At 40.7% G+C, this 21,221-nt stretch overlaps 1 protein-coding gene across 4 annotated transcripts in view; it reads left to right on the top strand.

Moving 5' to 3' along the window:
• Positions 1 to 20,050, top strand: part of LOC138789755 (DNA topoisomerase 1-like) — a 104,446-nt gene extending 84,396 nt beyond the window's left edge. For all 4 annotated transcript variants that reach the window (XM_069968547.1, XM_069968548.1, XM_069968549.1 and 1 more), the window contains 9 exons: positions 1,979 to 2,123; positions 7,182 to 7,325; positions 7,905 to 8,090; positions 9,040 to 9,108; positions 11,220 to 11,334; positions 14,208 to 14,335; positions 16,107 to 16,201; positions 17,569 to 17,718; positions 19,800 to 20,050. In XM_069968547.1, the coding sequence (XP_069824648.1) occupies positions 1,979 to 2,123; positions 7,182 to 7,325; positions 7,905 to 8,090; positions 9,040 to 9,108; positions 11,220 to 11,334; positions 14,208 to 14,335; positions 16,107 to 16,201; positions 17,569 to 17,718; positions 19,800 to 19,902 (1,135 nt within the window). In that variant the 3' untranslated portion in view covers positions 19,903 to 20,050. The remainder of the gene's footprint in view (positions 1 to 1,978; positions 2,124 to 7,181; positions 7,326 to 7,904; positions 8,091 to 9,039; positions 9,109 to 11,219; positions 11,335 to 14,207; positions 14,336 to 16,106; positions 16,202 to 17,568; positions 17,719 to 19,799) is intronic.
• The last annotated feature ends 1,171 nt before the right edge of the window (positions 20,051 to 21,221 follow it).

Genomic DNA, 21,221 nt, shown 5'->3' on the forward strand with positions numbered 1-21,221 from the left:
AAGTAATATTTTCAAATTTTGTTTCCGTTTTTGACTCCAGCAAACCTCAGATTATGTCCCCTTGTTTTAGTGTTAAAGGGGTTATCCAGCGCTACAAAAACATGGCCACTTTTCCCCCACTCTTGTCTCCAGTTCAGGTGCAGTTTGCAATGAAGCTCCATTTACTTCAATGGAACTGAGTTTCAAAACCCCACCCAAACTGGAGACAACAGTAGGGGGAAAGTGGCCATGTTTTCGTACCGCTGGATAACCCCTTTAAGCTTCTGATTAAAAACACTCCCCTCTCCGAAATTAACAGTTTTGTTACGTTTCTTTTGTTTACATAATTAGAACCTATTTGATTTTGTAGACTCTGTATTTAGCCTAAATTGGGCTTTGCCATGTGATTATGGGTTTCCAAGAAGTATAAGCATTGTTCAGGGGTTATCCCATAGTAATAAGGTTGTGAAATGCTGGTGCACTATAATCATACTGTCAAAAATGTTGGGTCCACCACTACTACGTGCATCAATATGCAAGGTTAGGGGTATGTTTCCAGAAGGTTTTCCTTTTCAGCTGTATTTTAGGACAGCCATCATTTTAAGCCATATACAGCCGTATTTTTGTAATTACAGACGTTAATAATGATCTTTTACGGCCATAATTAAAATGACTGTCTAAAAATACTGCTGAAAAAAACCTTGTGTGAACATACACTTAAAAGTTTGAGGGTATCTGTCATATAATAAAAATTTTGACAGAGACATGCCGAAAGTTTTGATCAGTCCAGGTCTGTGTGTTCAGACCTGTACCGATCGGAAGAAAGAGTGGGAAGAAAACCGCACTGCAGTGCTCCCTGCTCAGTCTCTGTGAAAGAGTTGGGCTCTATAGACTTATATTAGGAACCCCACTTCTCACAATTGGTACAGGTCTAAACACTCAGACCCGGTGTAGCAGGCCAGATTAACCCCCGTCAAGATTATACCGGGTATAAAATGGCCTAGGCCAGAATACACCCCGGGGTACAAAATACTCTGGCCTGTTACACCGGATCAATTAAAACTTTTGACATGTCCCTGACACATCAAAAGTTGTTTTTTTTTTATGACAGGTACACTTTTTAGTTGACTTTATACTACCACCCAGTGGCTGTGTGGGGCTGGAGTGTGTTTTACACCGCAGTGACTTCTATCTGCTTGCCATCATCAGTGGGGGTTTTTTTAATCCATACATTATTAACCAGTTTCTCGCTGAATATTTTACATTTAGTACATTACGTATAACCCTTAGTTACTAAACCCTTGGTTACTTTGAGTTCTTGGGTTTTTATTCTCATTTCTTTCAGTCAGAACAATCAGAATTGTAGAATCCTATGGCGAGAATGATAAACCAAGGAATCTATCATTGAGCCATTTCATATACAACAGTGCCACCTGCAGGGCAATTCATTTAGAAGAGAAAGTAACTGCAATACAATAGACCAAATGTTTTTTTACCTCATATAACTCATTTCTTACTCCTTCAACCAGATCGTGAACTTGTGACCTGCCAGGTAATTCACAATTCACTGCCATCTTGGGTTGAACTTCCGACACGTAGCTCTGAGCTGCAAGGTTGAATTTGTTTGAAATTGCGGCTCTTGTGTTCTGTGGAGATTTAATAACCTGTGATACGATTGAAAGATTACATTATGGACTGTAAAGCATTGCTCCTGTTTCATTTAGATAAAGGGAATGTTTATCTCTACAGTTAAGGTGAACATTTTCAGCTCCCGGTGTATTACATTTCCTCTGCGCTCAATAAGAGTGCTTTATGGGGAGAAGTTTTATTAGCAGGACATTATATCAAACGTCAAGCACCTTTTGACTCTGACTGCCTTATATTCAACCAGTGATGGCAAAGCATGCTGGGACTTCTAGTTTTGCTCCATGTCCTCCTGACCTCAACAGTGCTTATCTGTAAATGGTCTGTTCATTTTTTCTTATCCTCTTTAATCCAGAGACTCAAAAATTCCTGTGCCCCCTAGTGGCCATAAGTGGAAAGAAGTTCGTCATGACAACACTGTTACCTGGTTGGCTTCATGGACTGAAAACGTGCAGGGAACAGTGAAATATGTGATGCTGAATGCAAATTCCAAGCTAAAGGTATAGAACTGTGTGATGGCTTACTGTCTGCGAGGTTACACATTCTAAAATACCTTTTTCTATTGGGCAGTAAATGCTATATCATGTTTCCTTATGTTATCCTGGATTCCTGTGCATTAAAGGAGAAGTCTGGCCAAAATTAATTTTTGATATGTTGTTACTTATGAAAAGTTATACAAATTTTCTAATGTAAATCAATTATGGGAAATGCACATATAGGGCTATTTCCCTTAATTTAGTAGATCAGGAAGTGTTGGAATTCTCTCAGATCCAGTGACGTCACGACGAAAGGTGTAATTCCTATAGAGTGTCCAGCAGGGGGCGCTCGCTATATAGAAGTCTATGGGACTTTATTGTTTCTATGAATTTCTATGTAATGTAATGTAGTGTAGTGTACAGTGCTTTGTCCTTGCTCCCCAAAGTATTGCATAAATGTATTCATTCAATACATTAGGATATCACAGTAAGCCCGCCGATCAGCCGCATTCCCGCCGATCCGCCGCATATACACTGAACTACAGCTCCCATCATCTGCTTATAGTATGAACAGGTGGTGGGAGCTGTAGCTGGGTTATGGATATGACTTGCCTGCCGCCGCTGATGCCACTGCTTATGCCGCCGGGCGCAGGGGGGAGCCGCTCAGTACACAGGAGCGCTCCCCCCTCCTCCTCCTCCTCCCGGGATACCTTCCCCCTATAGCACTGCTGACTCCCCGCCTGGCCGCCGCTCTCCGCTCTTATATACCGGCTCCCGATGCTTCAGCGCGGACAGCAGGATGCATCGGGAGCCGGTATATGAGAGCGGAGAGCGGCGGCCAGGCGGGGAGTCAGCAGTGGTATAGGGAGAAGGTATCCCAGAAGGAGGAGGAGGAGGCGGGAGCGCTCCTGTGTACTGAGTGGCTCCCCCCCCCCCCCCCCCCTGCGCCCGGCGGCATAAGCAGTGGCATCGCAGGCAAGTGATATCCATTACCCAGCTACAGCTCCCATCACCTGTTCATACTATAAGCAGATGATGGGAGCTGTAGTTCAGTGTATATGTGGCGGATCGGCGGGAATGCGGCAGATCGGAGTGCGGCGGATCGGCGGGCTTACTATGATATCCTAATGTATTGAATGATTACATTTATGCGAAACTTTGGGGAGCAAGGACACTTGCTCCCCAAAGTATTCCATAGATGTATTCATTCAATAAAGCACTGTACACTACACTACATTACATTACATTACATAGAAATCCATAGAAACAATAAAGTCCCATAGACTTCTATATAGAGAGTGACCCCTGCTGGACACTCCATAGGAATTACACCTTTCGTCGTGACGTCACTGGATCTGAGAGAATTCTAACACTTCCTGATCTACTAAATTAAGGGAAATAGCCCTATATGTGCATTTCCCATAATTAATGTACATTAGAAATTTGTATAACTTTTCATAAGTAACAACATATCAAAAATTTATTTTTCCTTTAACGTCTATCTCTCATAAATAGGCCAGCGGGCTGCAGAGTATAAAGAAAATTGTACGTTGGGTTGAAAGATGGTTTCTGGGAAGTTCTCTTCATCAGGGGCATAGCTAGGACTCATGGGGCCCCATAGCAAAAAACTATACAGGGCCCCCCTTCCCCTACGCACAAAAAGCACTGTATGTATGTATGTAATTATATATATATATACTCTGTAATGTGGCCAAAAACTAAAATCTCCTGTGGCCAGAGGCAGAATCCTGCCTGCAACTACAAAAGTGACTAGCAGAGCAGAGAACCAATGGCTGCTTGCTCTGTCAGTCCACTGTATTTAACTATAAGGGCCCATTAGGAGCCCTTATGCTTAAATATATACAGTACATGAAGGAGCCGACAACCTTTTGCTTAACCCCTTATATACTGCAGTGTGTAAGTGACCCAAAGTTCGCTTACATGCTACAACACAAAAAAAAGATTTAAAATGCACAACATAAGGAGATTTCTGCTTCACTGCTCGTGCACTGATAACCCCTGACCTCTGCAGGAGCTCCAGAGAACAGCGGTCAAGCATTATCAGAGCAGTGAAGTGGAGATCTCCTTGTCCTCTGCATATTAACCCTTTTTTATGTTGCAGCCTGTAAGTGAACACTGGGTCACTTACACACTGCAGTACAAAAGGGGTTAAGCAGAAGGACACAGGAGGCTCTTATCTTCCCTGTGCATCCCCAGGCCCCCCTCCCCCCACGGGCCCCGTAGCAGCTTCCTACCCTGACTCTATGGTAGGTACGCCACTGCTCTTCATCTATGGATTTATAAACAGGTTGACAAATTAAAGTCTACATGGAATGCTTTTATGCAGTGTCAGACTGGGTTACCTTTGGCCCCCCAGGAAATTTGATTCCCTGGGGGACGTTTATTATAGCGACTTTGCACAGAGCTGTGTATGTGACCAGCAATGCTAGCTCACTGCTAGTAACTTGTCAGCAAGTTTACATATAAGAGGGGGAGTTACAATTGATTGTACATAGCTCACAGGCATGTGCAACAGTGCTGGAGGATCATATGTTATCCTGGAGCTGCTAAACAGGGAGGCCCACCTCTTGGTCAGGGCCAACTATGGGGTAGGGCCCACCGGGGGATTCCCCTGCTCCCCTGTGGGCCAGTCCAAGCCTGTTTCACTCATGAAAGCAGGTGAAAACTCTTACAAAATGAGTTTCATTTCCAGAATATTAAAGGGATACTCTCTTCCAGTACTTATAAGCTGCTGTATGTCCTGCAGGAAATGTTGTTTTATTTTCAGTATGACACAGTGCTCTCTGCTAAAATCTATGTCCAAGACAGGACTGGCCAGAGCAGCAGAAGTTTTCTATGGGGATTTGCTCCTGCTCTGGACAGTTCCTGTCTTGGACAGAGATGTCAGCAGAGAGCACTGTGTCAGACTGAAAAGAAAACCTCACTTCCTGCAGGACACATAGTAGCTAATAAGTATGGATTTTTTAAATAGAAGTAAATTACAAATCTATATAACTTTCTGAAACCAGTTGATTTGAAAGAAAACTTTTTTTGCGTGACAACCCCTTTTTAATACACAGCTAACATTTCTCTGAAACTGCAAAGTTCAGAACTTCATACTCTGGATACAGTTGTTGGGTTTTTTGAAGCCAACCATACATTAAGGAAATGCTGAAACCTGTGGTAATGCTAACATGGGAAAAAGTGAATATCAATTTGGGGAGTGTTTTTTTTTGTTTTTTTTTAATATAAGCTGTATTTTCCATTAACTATTACAATGCAATCTCTCACAGGAGAAATACTCCCAACTTTCTTCATATCCTCCTAGAAAATTAGATTTTACTACCCAGGGCTTTACTGTGCCCCGCTACACACACCAGCGCTTCCTATGCTCCACAGAGCACATTTTGTTCATTTCAAAGCCCTATGGGATCTATATTGAAAATGAAGTCATATTTTCGATCTGCAGCCAAACGCTAACATTTGCTGAAAGGGGTTGAAATATTCCCTTGTCAGATAACTGCAAATATAGTCTCACTTACCAGGAGGACAGGAGCATCCACACTTGTGGGGCTTTTTAAAGGTGCGTTCACACCTACAGGATCTGCAGCTGATTTTCTGCAGCAGATTTCATTTAAATAACTGAACACAGCATCAAATCTGCTGCAGATCCTGTAGGTGTGAACGCACCCTAAGCAGGTATTTAAGGTGTGAAGATATAGTATGAATTTGGGTTAAAGGTACCAGTGGTTCTCAGTAGGTTTCATTCAGCAGCATAGCTAAAGTGGACCCTTACTCTTGAGGGCCACTCCACTACTTAACTACATAGCCAGGGATTGCAAAGATACAATAACATGATGATTACTAGGTGGAGGCACCTCTATGGAATACATGGCAGATTTATAAATCTATTTAAATAAAAACTGTCATGGTCCACATCATTCTGCGCGAGTACAGAGATTCTTGTGTCCAGCCTCATCTGTATGGCCTATTCCAGGGTTTAACGTGCATTGGCATGCTTTAATCCAAGGCCTGTTCTCCTCTAAATATTTGATGAATGGCTTCACCACTATATATGGGTACAGGTGCCATACATCTGACGTTCTACACAGTACTGGTGCCTTGGCGAATTAGACCAGGCCATGGCTGCAGCTGCTGACTATTGTGAGCATTACCCATGTGAGGTACAATGTGATGTCGTTTTATTACCACTCATGAATGCCCATTGCTCATCATTAGAGAGGATCTCAGCAGGAGCAAAAACGCAGAATTAAATCACAGAATGAGCGGATCTGGCTTTAGTCACTGGCAGCCTTGAACAAGCTTTGATTTTGCTTTGCCATAGGTAATAAAAACAGAACACCATGTTTGTTTCTTTTTTATGCATTTGTGAAGATTGTAAAGAACGGCTATTAAATGACAGTAAATAGGGAATGAGGCCATGAATCAACAAAGTTTGCCATATATGTTTAGTAAAAAAAATCCTTGAACACTTTTAACACTTACATTTTAGTATGGCGCCATCTAGTTTCTAAAGTGCGCAACAAGAGCAACTTATAGTATGTAGGACTAAAGTGTCACTGTCATTAAAAAAATTTTTTTTGCAGAAATCAATAGTCCAGGCGATTTGTAAGAAACTTTGTAATTGGGTTTATTAGCCGAAAAATGAATTTTTATCATGAAAAAGCAGCTTGAAGCTCTTCCCCCGTCTTCATTGTTCTCCTATGGAGAGAGGGAAATAAGACACCAAAACAGAACAACAAAGAGTTAATTTACAACTACATGACCTGGCTATCTCCCCTGACAGTCAGCACTGACCTCTCTTACCTCTGAATGCAGCTTCACCCAGCTCTGTGCCTGTAATCCTTTGTTCTTCGCTCTCTATGCTGGCTAACTACCTCTCTTCTTAAATGCAGATAATGGCATATTTGGCTAATAAACCCAATTACAAAGTTTCTTAAAATCGCCAGCAAAAAAAAAAAAAAAATACAGTGACTCCAAGTAACTAGCTTCTATAGGATACTTTGGAGAGTTAGAGATGTGTCTTGTGTAAGATTAATTATAAGAACCTCCTAATTCAAGGGTGAAAAAGACTGGGAAAAATATGAAGTGGCCAGAAAGCTGAAGAACCATGTTGACACAATTAGGAGAACGTATCGGGAGAACTTCAAGTCAAAAGAGATGAAGATACGACAGAGGGCAGTAGCTCTTTACTTTATTGACAAGGTACAGGCACAAGACATTTGTCCAGATTTGCTGCATACTGTCAGGCATAATTAACTCTGCATACATCCAGATATTTTTTTTAAGTAGAAGATGACTTATGCCCTATATGTCCATTAAGTATGGCACCTGTCCTCCATGCCATGTTGTGTCAGGGCATCATCTTGATGTAGGTTTTATCTATAACAAAAGCCATGGTCACCAGTAGCTCTATGTAGAAAAAAAAATGATTTCCTAATACATGTGTAGGCTATGTTCACACATAGTATTTCCATCAGTGTTTTGGTCATTCTTTTTCCAACAAAAACCAGGAGTGAATTGAAAACACAGAAGCTGTGTAAATTTTCCATTATAATTTTTCCCTGTCAGTTCCACTCCTGGTTTTGGTTAAAAAAAGACTGACATAAATACGATGTATGAACATAGCCATAGACAGTATGATCACAAATACAGAAATCTCTCTAACAATGTGCTCTAACAGTATTACAGAAGAATCAGGGACTTGGCTGAAAAAGCAGAATTCTGACAAAATGGAGCCCCCCTTTAATTTTCTCTTGATGGTTTTGCACTGTTATTCCTCAGCTTGCTCTGAGAGCGGGTAATGAAAAGGAAGAAGGGGAAACTGCAGATACCGTAGGTTGTTGTTCATTGCGAGTCGAACATATTAAACTTTACCCTGAACTTGATGGAGAGAAACATGTGGTTGAGTTTGACTTCCTGGGTAAAGACTCCATCCGGTATTACAACAAGGTTCCAGTGGAGAAAAAGGTAACTTTCTGTTAAGAAACCTTATGTTTACCTTGATAGTTTTTGATTTTGTTTCTGTAGCTTGTGATTTGTTTTACAAATATCAACCAGTCAGACATCTAATCAAACCACATTCCAGCTGTGTACTAATATACAATAAAGTCAGTGGCTCAGTGGGTTGCAAACAGAACTGTTACTCAGGTGGCCTACTTACAAGGGGAGGCCCCAAAGATCTTAGAAATGTACTCACCCCGGAATCCAGAGCAAGTGTAGCAGAGCTGCAGAGCAGTAAGGGCCCACCAGAGGGTCCTCCGTTGGGCCATTCCAACACTGTCCAGGAGAAAAATAAATGAAGATTATGTAAATCTGTAATTCCCTAGACTACTAGTCCTTTCACAAATAATACCACCATACAATAGCTAAGTGGCAGCATTGTGTGGGCACTGGAGGTAATACTAGTGTATTAATATTTGGGTAAAATGCTGGGAAGGAGGATATGCAAAGCAGCTCTCTGATGTCACCTTTTAGGAGTAGCTTACCCTTAAGGTCAGTATTTGACTCTCAACATAAAAAGAACATAAATGGGGATTTAATAGGACAAGCCAAGCTGTTCAGTACAGAGCAGGAGGTTGGCTGGCTGCAGAGAGGTCTATCATTGTGGGACCCAAAGGTTTTGTTTCTCCTCAAGGAGGACACCACTAGGGTCTGTGGAGACTTGTAGCCTCCACTGTGAATTCTGGAAAGTAGGATATGCAGAGCAGTTGTCTAACGCTACCATTTGGAGAAACATTACCCACTTGGGTAAAATACAGAGAACTCTATATAATACAGCATCACAAATGGGGGTGGGGGGGGTGAGGGACAATTTGTTCTGCTGCCTATTGATCACTTTTTTTATAAAGCTGGTCTAGGGTATGGTTGACCTCAGGTGCTTGCTAAATAAATATATCCCTAAAAAAATTTTTTACAGGTATTTAAAAACCTACAGCTGTTTATGGAAAATAAGCAGGAAGAAGATGATCTATTTGACAGACTGAACGTAAGTGTATTAACCCTTATAGACCCCGCTCTTAGAATGATGATTAACAGAGATGTATTAAAGCTGGCAGCTCTTGGCCACTCTATTGTCACCAGCTGGTGGAAGGAGGACATTAGGGAGGGGTAGTCGTCACCACCTTGTGTCACTCTCACCTCCTGAGAGAATTAGTGGGCAGCATAGGGCACAGAAGCCTTGCCATGCCTATAATAAAACCTGAAGAGACTGCAAAATGGCAGGCGCTGCTTCTTCACGGATACAAGGGGCAAGGAGTGATGTCATCATTGCTGAGAGATAATCATATGTGGCAGTCATCCAACCCAGGGAAATATGCTTTGTTCTGCAAATTAATTTAGTTTAGCAAGAAATATACAGCTGGTGCATAGACCAGGGACACAGATAAGGTGGTGTGAGATTCATAGAATAGACCTTTTATCGTTACAATGGCTACAATGACTCTCTGGTCTCCCTGTATGGACCAATTTCTTTTTAACTGCTTGTGTGTTCCTGCACCAATGAGACAAGGGGAAACCAATAAGAGAATAAGAACAATGTGACATAAAGAGCAGTTATTGCTATCTTTTAGAAACCTAGAAGATTGTTGGCAGAAAAAGACTGCTAGTCTACCCTTTTAGTATTTACTTATTACTCTATCTTAATATGTGTTTATCTCAGGCATGTGTTAAATTCTCGTATTGTAAATTTACCAACCACATCTGCTGGAAGGTGGTTCCAAGCATTTACTACTCTTTCAGTAAAGCAATTTTCTTACTACAGTCAAAAGAAGTCACACAGTGGGCACTCCATACCTTTAAATATAGTGTCTGTAATATGAGCTCAGGACTCTACGGTGATCACAATCACAGGTGGTGCTCAGCCTCAAATAGTAGTCACAATCCAAGTGCGATAGAGGTACAGCAGCGGCAACTCACCAAGTAGTGATCAAAGTTTCTTTATTTTCAGGTCAAGTGCAGACATAAAAACGCACAAAAAAAGAACGGGAGCTCATGATTATGTAAATGTTCACAACACAGAAGCAATTACACAAGATAAAAATCTCAAAAACATCACATAAAAACAATATACAAGATGATACAGTAATAACAAGTGCTATACAATAAGTAATTTCATAAGAATACACTCATCTCATTCCTATGGTTGAGTCCGAGTGCATTCAGCACTCCAGTGCCGATAATCCAGGCTGCCTCTTTTCTCATTAACATGATCTCCCCCTTTCCTCGGTATTGGTACTGTCTCCAGCCCTACAAATTTAAGGACAGAAGTATCCCTATTATGTATTTCTCTAACATGAGTATAGGCGTTCCCTAAACCTTGTATGCAAATTATGTACCATTTTGCAGATGTAAAAACATCTGTATCTGCAGATAATAGCATATACTAGGAACTTGGATTTACAGGTTAGGAATTGTCTAATCTCCCATGTGACTCCTCCTATTTGGACCACCTTGAGTTCTGCATTAAATTTACAATGTGAACAATGCCCACACCTATGATTGCACTGAGGTGTGGGCACTGTTCACATTGTAAATTTACATCTCCTGTTAGGAGGGATTGGTTATAAAGGTCTGTCGGGGGGGGGGGGGGGGGGCAGCAATCACAGATGCAAGTTCTTTAAGAACACCATCTGGGGCCCTTGCCTTTAGCCAGTGCAAAGCTACATCTGTCAGTGCAGTGCATGTTAAATCATTTTGAGAGTTGTAGGCTGTCGAGCCATTGCTGTGGAAAACTGCCTTAGGCTGGGTTCACACTGCGTTTTCAGCATACGTTTAATGGATCCGTTTTTTTTAACAAACAAAAAAATTAGTGTCAGCAACGTTTTTGTGTCCATCAAAAAAAACGGATCCCTTTTGATCCGTTCTTTTATAATGGAAGTCAATCGAAAAACGGATCAAAACTGATGCACACAAATGCATCCATTTTTGCAATCCGTTTTTTTTTTTTTTTTTAAACAGATTGCAAAAACGGATTGCAAAAACGCAGTGTGAACCCAACCTTAAGGTGATTTAGGGTATGGCTGTATGTGGTCGTGGATGCAGTTGCTTGGGTTGGCCAATGGCAATGCTTAAGGTTTAACTTTCACTGCTTCTTTGCAGACACCAATGCTGAACAAACATTTACAGTCTCTGATGGAAGGACTGACAGCAAAGGTTTTCAGGACATACAACGCCTCGATCACACTGCAACAGCAGCTGCAGGAACTGACAGATTGTAAGGATCCATAGCCCTGTGTGCGCTGATGGTATACAACCTGCACTAGGCTTTGCATTAAAACCTTCTTTTGCTAATGGCTAGTTGTTAAAGTACTGCTGTTTATAGATTTACATAAATTCCCAGATCGGCCACTGGGTTGAATGCATCTTTGTTGCAAACAGTGTATTAAATTTAATGAGCAATTCTTTGCTTGTTTTGACATAAATCCTGTAAATACCTCTGAGATATGGTAATAGATATTAAACTAACAATTTTATTTTAAATCTTAAACAAATATTGAGTGGAAACGACCGAACTGTAAGTATATATGAGTATATAAATAGTATGTCAACTGGTGGCACTGTGCTACTGAACACTGCTCCTACTGCTGCAGGAAAGCCCCTTCTTGTTGCCTGCCTGGGATATTCCTCCTATATGAAAGCAACAAACCAATTTCATATGTGTTATTTATTTATTTTCACACTAAAAATAATTTCACAAACATTAAAATCCACAAATAGGACCATATTACAGCAGCATAGTAAATTCTGAGGGGAAAAATCACAGAAGGCACACAAACAACTAATATTTCAAACACACCATTGTAGTAAACATTGATTTATAGCACTAACTTACAGAATAAGTACTAACCCAGTGTAATCACTATCATGTTTGTGAAATAATTTTAATAAAAGTAATAAAACATTGGGATTGTTTTAAATCAGTTTAGTGCTTTCATATAGGAGGAATATTGTTGTGACCTTGGCAGGCCTGCTGGTCAGTTTGGGAGTATATTGTTCCCATGGGACCAGGGATGCATACCATGTGTGCAGCGTGAGCAATTGCATGGGCCCTGTAAGCAAGAAGGCTCACTGCAACTTCTAGTGAGTTGTAATACCAATGACTGTCAGGTTGCATACAAGACTGTTCTAATGATTCCATGGTTCACTTCTCACCAAGAGTGGCCATTTGCTTTAGTTAAACATACAGCCATTTCTTCTGATTTTCCCATTCCCGTTCAACATGAATATACAATCATTTTTCCTTAAAGGGGATATCCAGCAAAAATCTTTTTCAATGTATGTCCTGCAGGAAGTGGTGTCTTTTCAGTCTGACACAGTGCTCTCTGCTGACACCTCTGTCCGAGACAGGAACTGTACATAGTAGTAGCAAATTCCCATAGAAAACTTTCCCTGCTCTCGACAGTTCTTGTCTTGGTCAGAGATGGCAGCAGAGAGCACAGTGTCAGACTGAAGAGAAAACATTTCCTGCAGGACATAAAGCAGCTGGTAAGTATGGGAAGACTTGAGATTTTTAAATAGGAGTAAATTACAAATCTATATAACTTTCTGAAACCAGTTGATTTAAAAGAAAAAAAGCTTATTCTGTACAGTGTGCTGGCAACCAAAGCTACTGGAAATGTTAAAGTGAATGTAGGAATGCGACAAGTGAAATTATTTTGGTAGTACTGAGAAAGGCATACTGCACAAAGGCATAGTGATCAGTAGCGGATTATAACAGGTCCGTTTCGGGCGGTAGCCCGGGGCCCTGAGCTCCTGGGGGGCCCATGGCCACCCAAAAAGACATACTTTCAGTGGTGTATTGTTTCCTGGCTACAGTTCTGCCATGATTTGCAAAGAATCACAGCAATTTTGCACAAAGCAGGGCATCATGACATTATCTATACTGTACTATGAACACCACACTAGTGCTGCCATAGTTAGAGTGGGGTGGGGGGGCCCAAGCTTGGTGAACAGCCCAGGGTCTATGGTAAAGTTAATCCCCCCCCCCCCCCCCGATCGTGATGAAGCTGATAATCAAATATATGTACCACAAAATTATGACATTGAAAAAACTATTCCTGCAGTCCTCGAGGCCTGCTGATAAGTGATAAATGAGATAATGTTGGTACTAGGCTGTCACCATCAGCTGCCCTATGTGAATGGAGGAGCCGTGTTTACTCTTGACCACTGCTTATTTTTGACCTCATTGTTGCGATTGTGGCAGTGGCAGTATCAGTGGTCAGACCCCCAGCGATACTGTCATCTTATCCTGTGGATAAGTGAAAACATTCACTTGTGCGACAATCCTTTTAATGTACAGTTGTACTGATTAATCAACAGTATTGTAAGAACAATTTTGATAGTTTGAAGATGTATCAATGAATAGATATGCTTTCCTAGTGTGAAAAATTGTCTTGCTATTCTTCTAACCTTTAAAAAACAAACAAAAAAGCTTGGGAAAGTGACAGCATAGATACGTATATATCAGTTGATCTCTGTCACTTTTACATGGGGGGATTATCTGCTGCAGGAGGGTTTTTTAGCAACACTCCTGGATGATGATCAGCTTGTGTAAAATTGTGTACATTTCTTGTAAATTTCAGATGATTCTAGAGTAAGAAGACAAGTGGGTGGTCTTGGAAACTTACATCTCCCTATATGCACACTTTTTTACATTCTAGCTGTTCAGGACTTCCCACTTGAATGCTTACTAGAGATGAGCGAACCGGGTTCAGGTTCGAGTCGATCCGAACCAGATCGTTCAGCATTTGATTAGCTGTGGCTGCTGAACTTGGATAAAGCTCTAAGGTTGTCTGGAAAACATGGATACAGCCAATGACTATATCCATGTTTTCCACATAGCCTTAGGGCTTCATCCAACTTCAGCAGCCACCGCTAATCAAATGCCGAAAGTTCGGGTTCGGATCGACTCGAGCATGCTCGAGGTTCACTCATCTCTACTGCTTACATAAGACTTACAATAAGTGATAAATTGTCCTTGAATGTTTGCCACACAACACTGTGATGTAGTACTTTCAAAAGATGGCTGTTTCTTTTACTTTCTAATTTTATATATTCTATGCTATATCTGTTTTTTTTTTACCCTAGCGGAGGACACAGTCCCGGGGAAGATCCTCTCGTATAACAGAGCCAACAGAGCGGTTGCTATACTTTGCAACCATCAACGGGCCCCTCCGAAAACATTTGATCAATCCATGGCTAATCTGAGAACCAAGGTGGGACGTACAACAAAATGTGATGATACTTACAGTACCCAATCACAAGCTGGATCAGTGATTTTCCAGTTATTTTCCATTGGTTCTGGCAGCAAGACAGTTGTTGCATATGCAGACCACTTTAATATAAAACTGTAAAAGCCCCTTAAAATGTATTTTGGCCAATACATAAGATTCATTCCATAAAGAAAAGTTCTACAATTTTGTGGTTTGATTCATCATCATTTCAAGACCCCTTTTTTTCTGTCAGTAAACTGACACATTTTAACACACTCGTAAGCTGCAAACTTGTACTGACCTAATAATTCCCGCAACCAAGGGTTTTCGACTGGGGTATCCACTCAACACTGTGCTTTGTAAGCTAAATAAACTGCATAAAAAATAATCGTACTCTCCTGTCCTAAAGGGTTGTTACAATGCCTCTGCCTGGAGTCCACACAGGCAGGATAATGTTAATCAACTATGATTAGTGCTTGTTAAGAGTTCCCACTTCGTTCTGCAATCTGTTTTTTTGCATCTGTTTTTTGCAAAAATTGGATAGAAAAAAAGGATGCATTTGTGTGCATCTCTTTTGATTTGTATTTCCATTGACTTCCATTACAAGAAAACGGATCTGTTTTTTTAACGCACACAAAACGTAGTCGACCTCATTTTTGAGTGGGTTAAAAAAAACAGATCAGTTTTTATCCTTTTTAGTATAATGGAAGTCAATGGAAAAACTGATCAAAACTGATGCACACAAATGCATCCTTTTTTTCATCCAATTTTTGCAAAAACATGAAAAAAATGGATTGCAAAAACGCAGTGTGAACCCGGCCCTAGTGCATTTTATCTGCAGTTTTGCTAAAAAATTTTGATGCATATTTGAAGCCAAAATCTGGTTCAGATCATATTGACTACTTGTGTGTTTACACAGAGAGATTTATCTGACAGATTTTTGAAGCCAAAGCCAGGAATGGATTTGAAAAGATGAGAAATCTCAGTCTTTATTACCTGTTCTCTGTAGTCTGTTCCTGGCTTTGGCTTTAAAAATCTGTCAGATAAATCTTGCTGTGTAAACGCATTAGTTCATATAATGAAGAGCTGCCACTTCCCACTTCTACTCATAACATGCATTGAACCAGCTGCTAACCATAATGTGTTGCAATCCCTGAGCCATTGAAAGTAATTGATCTGAAATGGTTTCCAATGACTGATGGCAGTAAAGTGCAATGTATTGTACATAAGACAGTGTCTCCACATTGCACTCCCTGCATGTGTCTGAAAGAATACCCCCATACAGTTACCAAGTCATGACAACATTGCAGAGCCTTAGGAAAATGCAAAGGGGGCCTGGTTTAAAACGCACACATGTGGAAATGCAACCTAATGGTGCTGTAACACGTTGTGGCATCAGCTGCATCTGCCATGTGTATTCCTTAATTGCAGGTGGCACCTGACCACTTTAAACAGTGGCGAGTCCGGGTGCCTCTGGCAATCATCAAGGAAGCACACAAGTTAGTAGCTGAATAGTGGCATCTGCAGAAATTAAAGCGGTTAGTCTAGGTCCCACCTGCGCTGCAGAATTGCATGTGATTGCCATGGCCAGTATTGCCACATGTAAGCCCCTATATTCTCCTCATCTTAATCACCTAGATTTTTTTTTTGGCCTACTAGAGCCATATTTTGAAACCTGTTCATAGTTTTCTTTTCTTATCTGTTTCTATTATGTAACCTTTTTCACTTTTTATCATCTGGCTAATATGTGTTGTCTTCTGTTCCATTCATCCAGATTGAGGCAAAAAAAGAACAGATTTTATTAGCGAAGAAGGAGCTGAAAGAAGCCAAGAAAGAAGCCAAAGAAAACGACACTGAGAAGCTCAGGAAGTGTGTTGTTTGCCCACACTGGCATTTTAAATTTCATTTTCATGAGATTAGGGTTGTGTTTTACAGCATTCAAATAGCTGGGTGAAGTTTACATTTCAGCTATCTGAAGGCGATGTTTGTCCCAAAGATTTCCAGGATTCCCCTGTATATTAATCCTTGGGATTCCATATATCTACACTATGTCTCAGTGGTAGTAATGACTACATGTGATGCTGTGAGAATAATGTATTCTCCCAATAGTTCCTAAAGCTACTTGCAGTTTTGCAATCACTGCCGTTATTTATTGAAATTGCCGATCACATTAATATGGAATCCTGGCTGGAGTGTACACACTCTGTAAAGACTCTGGCCGGGATTCCACGCGGCTGCACAAAAAACTGACATGCCAGTTTTGTGCAGCCGCCATTCATTGAATAGTGGCCACACAAGACTGAGAGAGCAGACAATGTAAAGTGCAGCTCCGGACGCACATTGTCAGCTATGGTGATATGGAATGCGGGCACACCCGATCTTTATCAAAAGAAATCAATTTCATCCTGCCGTTACTGCAGTACTGGCCGGGATGAACTTCACTGACACTGACCGCTCTGTGTCATGTCCCAGGTTCTTGGATAATTGGTGTGTTAGAGCTATTGCTTGTTATAAAAGTTGTACATTGTAAGCATAAGTAAGCATTTTACCGATGGCAAGAAGAGATCTGGAATGTGTTGGGGAATTACAGTATGAGAATAATTTTTCACAAGGCTATGTATCACCCAGTATTTGGATCCACAAATGGCTGAAATAAGAGTGTGGAAACATAGTCTTATTGCCAAAAAAGGTGTACTCTGGAAAAAGAAATCTTTTTCTTTCAAATCAGCTGGCTTCAGAAAGTTATATAGATTTGTAATTTACTTCGATTTAAAAAGTCTTTCCATACTCGGCTTCTGAATGTCCTGCAGGAAATGTTCTATTTTCAGTCTGACACAGTGCTCTCTGCTTCCACCTCTGTCTATGCAGGAACTGTCCAGAGCAGGAGAGGTTTTCTGTGGAGATTTGCTCCAGCTCTAGACAGTTACTGTCTCTGACACAGTGCTCTCTGCTGACATCTCTGGCTAACAGAAAACATTTCCTGCAAGACATACGGCAGCTGGTAAGTATGGTAAGGCTTGAGATTTTTAAATAGAAGTAAATTACAAATCTATAAAACTTTCAGACACCAGTTGACTCGAAAGAAAAAGATTTTCGCTGGATAACCCCTTTGATGCAGAACTCAAGGCTGACAGAAAAAATATACTAAGGTAGAACTCCACCATAAATCTTTGCTTTAGAGCTACTTTGAACACATGATTAGGACATGATTGTCATATCTTCCCTCCATCTTACAGAGTTGTAGAAAGCAAGAAGAAAGCTGTCATGAGAGCAGAAGAGCAGCTAATGAAATTGGAGGTGCAGGCAACTGACAGGGAAGAGAATAAACAGATTGCCTTGAGCACCTCCAAGCTAAACTATCTAGATCCCAGGATTTCAGTGGCTTGGTAAGTAATTTATTCCCTGGAGAAAGTTTATAGTGTACGGAAGTAATACTGTACCTGCAACTAACTTATCGTGCACAGAATGGTGCAAATTATCATTATATCATTTGATATAATGCAGGCAACAATCAAACAACTAACTATCTTGTTTACGATTGTTAATTGTTAAAAATTGCTTTGTCTAATAGGCTGCAGGAGGGCCATAAAGATATTCAACCAAGCCCCATTCCTCCATGGTGGAACCTAGAATGTTTATGGGTTACTAGGAGGCACACACTGACTTGGTGTAAGCAGAGACCTTTTCAGGATGATGTGACTGCTTGCAGTGCGGGATTTCTAGCAACACAGTCAATCAGCGCCTGCCTCAGTGCCAACACTAACCCTAATACTTGGTGTTAGGCTTACTAACGAATACCCCAACATGCTAGATCTAACGTCTCTCTCTTACAGTTAGTGCTCAAGCAGGTGCTCTTTTTGTGGGGTTAGCGTGAAGAATTATCCCCTTGGATAACACTTGGCTCATCATGCATGTGTTCTTAGTAAGCATGAAAGGAATATGTGTATGTCCTAAGAAAACAAATATCCAGAAGCTCAGTTGTCTTGATCATGATGCTTCTTTCTCAGATTTTGATCTTGTGGGCATTGTATGTGGGCATTGTTCATAATATGGAAGACATTGGTTTCTGCATGTTTCTTACATGGTGAGCATATTGCTAAATATTAGTTTGATTATGGACTTTTTTGCAGTCCATTTTTTTTTTTTTTTTTTTGCAATAAACAGTGTAAAAAAATTATGCATTTGAGTGTCTGTTTTTTCCACTGACTTTCATTATAAAAAAAAAAAAAAAAAAAAAAAAGATTCTAAACTAGAGAAGCACTTCGTTTGATCAGCACTCCACTCATCAAGCCGCCGGCCTTTCAGCACTGCTCTGCTCCCTGCCACACCTTCCAGGATGCCAGGAAAAGCTGGATCCAATCCTGGGAAACTTCTCCCAGTTTCCCATACTGGATCCAGCTTTCCCCCGGCAACCAGGGTGGAGCAGCAAAGGGCTGAGCACTGCAGAAAGGATGGCAGCTTGATGAGCGTAGCGCAGATCAAACGAAATGCTTTGCTTTGTTTAGATGAGTCATTCACTTATCTTTACTCAAAACGCATCTTTTATTATTTTTTTTAAGCGTACACAAAACACGGTCAGCCACATTTTTGTGTAAGCTAAAAAAAGTATGTGTTTTGATCACTTTTTTATGTTTATTTATAATGAATGTCCATAGAAAAATAGATCAAAATGGATGCACACCACTCTAGCTTTTTTTTTTTTTTTTTTTGCATAAATGCAGTGTGAACTGACCTCAAAATCATTGTTATCCTTCACAAATCTTTCAGTGTAAATACTCTTCATTCGCAGTATAAATTGCAATAGCTGATTGTAATTACAAACCTATTAAGAACTTTTTGTAGCAGTTTATCATTTAAAGGAAAATATTCATTGCTTGAGGTTCGCTTAAGCAATTTATCTGTACGTGTAAAAGGACCCTAATACTGGTTGCCCTGTGGATTAAATTTCTGTGATTGTAGATATATACTCCCTTCCTCCAACACAGCACAAAGGCTGAGCCAAAGGGAAAACAGACTGTATTGCTTTCCCTGCAAGCAGGAATGGTGTAGGGAAGTTTAGTGGCTGCTAGGACTCTTGAAGGTGCCTGGGTATTTGTGTCCAAGGTCCAAGAAACGATAAAAATAGGTCCAGGTCTTATAAAGCGATCAACGATTTCTCGTTCGGTCATTAATCGTTAACTGCATTTCAACCGAACGATTATCGTAGATTCGAACGATTTAACGATAATCTAAACGATAATCGTCCGGTGGAATAGGGCCCAAAGGCTGGAAATAGATTTGCAACTGTTCCACCATACAAGATCAAGAACCAATGAAGTATGAGAAAAAGCATCAAGCAAATAACTATGGTAACTATTAAGATCTTGTGCCTCTTCAGAAGTATGAAGAAGACCTTGTTGCATTGCTGAATTATTTGGCACTCTCACTGTATATAATGCATTGTATTTGTCCTTTTATTTTCACATAGGTGTAAGAAATGGGATGTAAGTCTGGATAAGATCTACAATAAATCCTATCGGGACAAGTTTACCTGGGCCATTCATATGACTGACACTGACTTTGTCTTTTAACCACTGACTATTCATATACTTGTGTTATACTATGCACTTATCAAACTGATTTTAAAGGCACTAAACTGGACCACAAGACACTTGTCTGGGGTTTTAGTGGGATTTTTAAATGTCCATTTTTATCTTCCTTTTAATGTGTGTATGTCAATAAAGCTTGAAAAAATTTAATCTTTTTTTAAAATGCTAATTTGATGTCTCACTAATTTGAATTTCATAGCTAGTAAAGCCTACACCAACTTTTGTACCTTGATCTTGTTTGGTAAAAGACTTTTGTCTATTCAGCCACATCAGTCCCCAACCTATCTTAGGGTCCTATTCACCGGACGAGCAGGGCCTGATCAGCAATGTAAAAGAGGGCCGATCTGCTAGATCGGCGCTCGTTTACTGGGCCTATTCCACGGCCCTGATGATCATGAAACATGGGCTGCAGGGACATCGTTACCGATGGTCTTTTTCACCCGGTCACGCGCAGCAGCATCGGCTTTGGAGCGGTGCTGTCTGAACTGACAGACCGTTTAGTCAATCACTGGAAGACAACTATTAATTGTATACTCCACATATCTGACCTTTTATGGAAGAGCGGCAAGAAGAAAGCCATTTTTCAAAGTAAGCCATAAGTCGTCCTGTTTGCCACAAGCCACGTAGGGGACACAGCAAACATGTGGAAGAAGGTGCTCTGGCAGATGAGACCAAAAAAACTTTTTGGCCCAAATGAAAAACACTTAGGCTTATCAGAGCTAATTTCTTCAGATGCTGGGGCACCATAGAATAGACAGCAGCGTAGCTATAAGGGTTGCATGTGGTACAGCTGCAAGCGGGCCCAAAACAGCCCCCACCTATTTAAAGTTATACTGTCACCAGCACAAACACAGGTGAAATTAGCAGCAGTGGCTCCTAATGTCCTGTTTTAATCATTGGTGGACAGAGCCGAGACGCAGCTTCTTTGTTATTGTGCCTATATCAATTCCTCCAGGTTTGACATCACAAGGAAGCTGTCAACTGTCAACCACTGATTAAAACCATTTTTACAGCTAAAGCCGCCACAGACTGCCGTAACCAAGGTAAATCTGCAATGTGTGACCGTATCACTTTAAAGGACAACTCCGGTTAAAAGCTTTTTCCTAGTAATTGAAGCATGTTACAAAGTTATATAACTTTATAATGTGTTTCAATCACCTATCTGCCCCCCCCCCCCCCTATCTTTTTCCCCCTTAACCTCCAACTAGGAAGTGAAGTAAACTCATTCTTACCTAATGACTGTTGACCCCAGGCTTTTCTGTGGCAGCCATTTTGTGACAATGACATCATCAAGAGGGAGG

This window comes from Dendropsophus ebraccatus, chromosome 4 (genome assembly GCF_027789765.1).
Source record: "Dendropsophus ebraccatus isolate aDenEbr1 chromosome 4, aDenEbr1.pat, whole genome shotgun sequence".
Taxonomy (NCBI): Eukaryota; Metazoa; Chordata; class Amphibia; order Anura; family Hylidae; genus Dendropsophus; species Dendropsophus ebraccatus.